The following is a 3,349-nucleotide window of genomic DNA, read 5'->3' on the forward strand; positions in this document are numbered from 1 at the left end:
GATGTCACTTTTTAGGACATACAAAAGAGGATTATCTGCGTATAGGTAGCAAGACAATTTAGCTTTATGAACATAGGAGGGAGGATATGTTTTCAAGTGATTAAGAGTATAATCAGTTTGAAATACTTCCAGCCCAGGTCTCCAGTCATCATCTTCCTACCTATCTGCTGTTGATCCATTCTGCCTTCCCAACCCATTACAGTTGTTCTGATATTTCATAATTACAACTTAAAATTTAATTGTAACTTATAATGCAGAGGGTTTTTTTTTAAAAAAAATAAGGTATAGTTTTTCCCCTCTGGAGTAAGTGTTTTTATTTCAGTCACCAATATGTTTTACCCCATTTTTGAAGTCTTGGATCTGTCAGTATAACTTTGAAGTTTAAATCTATCTAACCTAGATTTAAGTAGCATAAATTGGGTGAGTTTTCAAACCAGCTCTTACACTTGATTGTGCCCTCCATTCTTAAATCATGAACCTTCTATGTATTTTGTATTTTTTCTATCTTAAGCCCGAAACAGACAGGCAGGAAAGTGCGGCTTCCAGCCACTCCGGGGGCGTAGCGTTTAGATGACGCATGCCCCCAGAGTGGCCAGAAAACGTACAGAGAGCATGCCCAGCTGGGAAAAGCCAGATGGAAAAAGAGCATAGAAAGTTTGCTTTTTGCTGGCATCCCATTCGGGACTGAGGCTGCAGCCCAGATCGGGACCAGGGCTGTGCGGTCACTCTAGTCCCGCACTCATCGGGGTGGGAGCAGCCTCTGGCCACTCCTTTTGACCCATCTGCATGACCCCTTAGAAAAATTAGAAGTACAATAGTTGTTTAGAAAGCAAGCTTTATAACTTCAGCCCATGTTAAACGATTCTGTTATTGTACTGTATTGTGTGGTCTCTCCTTTAGTAACCCAGATAATCCTGCTCTATGGTCTCTCCTGTCTCGACTGGTACCTTGTTATACACCGAAGAATGCAAAGGTGAATATGTGTACATTATGTAGTCATTTACTTATTTCCTAAATTACATAGATAGTAAAGAACAACTTGTTTATAAAATGGTTCCCAAAGTGGTAGCCATGATAGTCTGTTGTAGCAAAACAAAAGAGTCTTGTGACACCTTAAAGACTTGAAGTAGCTGTATTACCCAGTTGTATGGGAAAATCATTCACCATTATTAATAATTGTTCCGTTTCACATACTGTGGAGGCTGTGTGCCTATTGTTCTGAATGCTCAGAATGTTTCCCATATGACATATCAGTCTAACTTGCCCTTGAATGAGCATGCCTCTCCCAATCAGGTACTAAACACACAGGGACGTAGCCAGGATTTTGGGAAGGGGGGGTCAAGACTAAGTGCCACCATTTTGAGAGGCTAAGAGCCCCTCCCCCGACACAAAAAGAGGGTCGAGCATTTACCCTCGATGGCACCACTTTAACTTCCGTTATGGCTTCATGCTGTGGAATCTTGGGATCTGTAGTTTTGAGGACCTGTTGAGTCATCTGTCAAGTGCCACAACAAACTACAAATCCCAGCATTTCACAACATGGAGCCAAGGGCAGTTAAAGTGGCATCAAACTGGATTATTTTTTCAGTGCAGATGCAAACTGAGTCCTTCCTCTGAAGGTGTTTACATCAGATAAATTCAGCTCGATAAAGCAAAGTGCAGCTGCTCACACAATGAGCGGCAACCACTCTGTTCATGCTCAGAGACACTCTGCTCATGCTTTGAGACACTGTATTCCAACTTCTGAGCTGAGCTAAGAACCCAGGCTGCATCCACACAACATTTTATGCCTACTTCCAAGAGGGATTTTTAATTCCAAGACATACACACACACACACACGATTTTTAATTCCAAGACTCATCTATCTATCTATCTATCTATCTATCTATCTATCTAACTATCATCTATCTATCATAATTTTAAATTCCAAGACATTATACCTTCCTTTCTTTTTATGAAAAACAAACCCCTTTAAGAGAATCCTATTTTGGGAGAAAGGCAGGGTATAAAATCAATCAATAAAAAATTATAGTGCAATAGTCCATCAGTGCATGGCTTGCATTATAAGACTTTATACCTTTATACATTTAAAAACAATTAAAATCACAGTAGGCTCAGAGTGCTATAGAATCATGGAATCATAGAGTTGGAAGAGACCCCAAGGGCCATCCAGTCCAACCCCATTCTGCCATGCAGGAACTCCCAGTCAAAGCATCCCCAACAAATTATGTAATGGAGGTGTCCATTTACATTGTAGAAAGATATACGATAGATTAATGCTATGGAAAATCACCACCTTGAGTCCATATATTGGGAGAAAGGCGGGATATAAGAAAATAACAACAACAACATCTGGGTATTGTAGTTTTGTGAGACATTTAGCATTCTTTGTCAGAGAGCTCTGGTGGCACAACATACTACAAATCCCAGGATTTTCCATAGCATTAAAGTGGTGTCGAACTGGATTATTTCTGCAGTGTGCAGCCTTATTAGACTGCAGTTCCCAGCAGTCTGTGGTGCTGCTGGATGATGGGGCCTGCAGTCTAGCATTGCCTGGAGCAGGGCCATAGGACTCCACAGCCCCGATTCATCATCTTAGATTGATTCCATATATTAATTAATTAATCATAAAATCATAGAGTTAGAATAGACCACAAGAAGGGCCATCCAGTCCAACCCCATTCTGCCATGCAGGAACTCTCCATCAAAGCACCCCCATTGACATGCTGAAAAAGGGCCAGCTAACTGTAGTTTATTTTATTTGTCTTTTAAAAAAGAGAAAAAACAAGGCTGGAAGGAAGCCTCTTGTTTTTTTGCATCACAGACCCTCCTCTTTTTTGTTGTTGCAAAAATCCAGAAATGACTGTTTTTGAAAACATGAGTCCATTCTCAGGAGAAATGTCTAGAGTAGAGTCTGAGTCTCCTTTCTCTGGACTTCTGAAACCTAAATTATTCCAAAACCCAAAACTGACCCTGAGAGCATCTAGTCTGACCCCACCTCAAGGAAACTTGGGAATCCTGAAGGTTTAGATCAATTACTGAATTATTGAATTATACAAGGAATAGTGGTCTCAGGGTTTTGCTGAAGCTCAGTGTGCAGAAGCACAACATTATTTTAAAAATATTGTGCATTAAATTACCTTCAGTCTATGTCTATGAGATGCATATGAAACATACATGGATCCCATCTCCCAGTATAATATCCCATTAGACATACTGTATATAAATATACCAAACTCTGAAAAACTCCAAAATCCAAAATACATCTAGTCCTCAGCATTTTGGGTAAGGGATATTATTATTATTATTATTATTATTATTATTATTATTATTATTATTATTATTATT

At 39.5% G+C, this 3,349-nt stretch overlaps 1 protein-coding gene across 8 annotated transcripts in view; it reads left to right on the forward strand.

The window, feature by feature from the left end:
• Nucleotides 1–3,349, forward strand: part of TTC37 (tetratricopeptide repeat domain 37) — a 64,718-nt gene that overhangs the window by 44,449 nt on the left and 16,920 nt on the right. For all 8 annotated transcript variants that reach the window (XM_042449411.1, XM_042449412.1, XM_042449413.1 and 5 more), the window contains one exon: nt 901–973. In XM_042449411.1, coding sequence (XP_042305345.1) covers nt 901–973 — 73 coding nt within the window. The remainder of the gene's footprint in view (nt 1–900; nt 974–3,349) is intronic.

The sequence above is a fragment of the Sceloporus undulatus genome, chromosome 2 (genome assembly GCF_019175285.1).
Source record: "Sceloporus undulatus isolate JIND9_A2432 ecotype Alabama chromosome 2, SceUnd_v1.1, whole genome shotgun sequence".
Lineage (NCBI taxonomy): Eukaryota > Metazoa > Chordata > Lepidosauria > Squamata > Phrynosomatidae > Sceloporus > Sceloporus undulatus.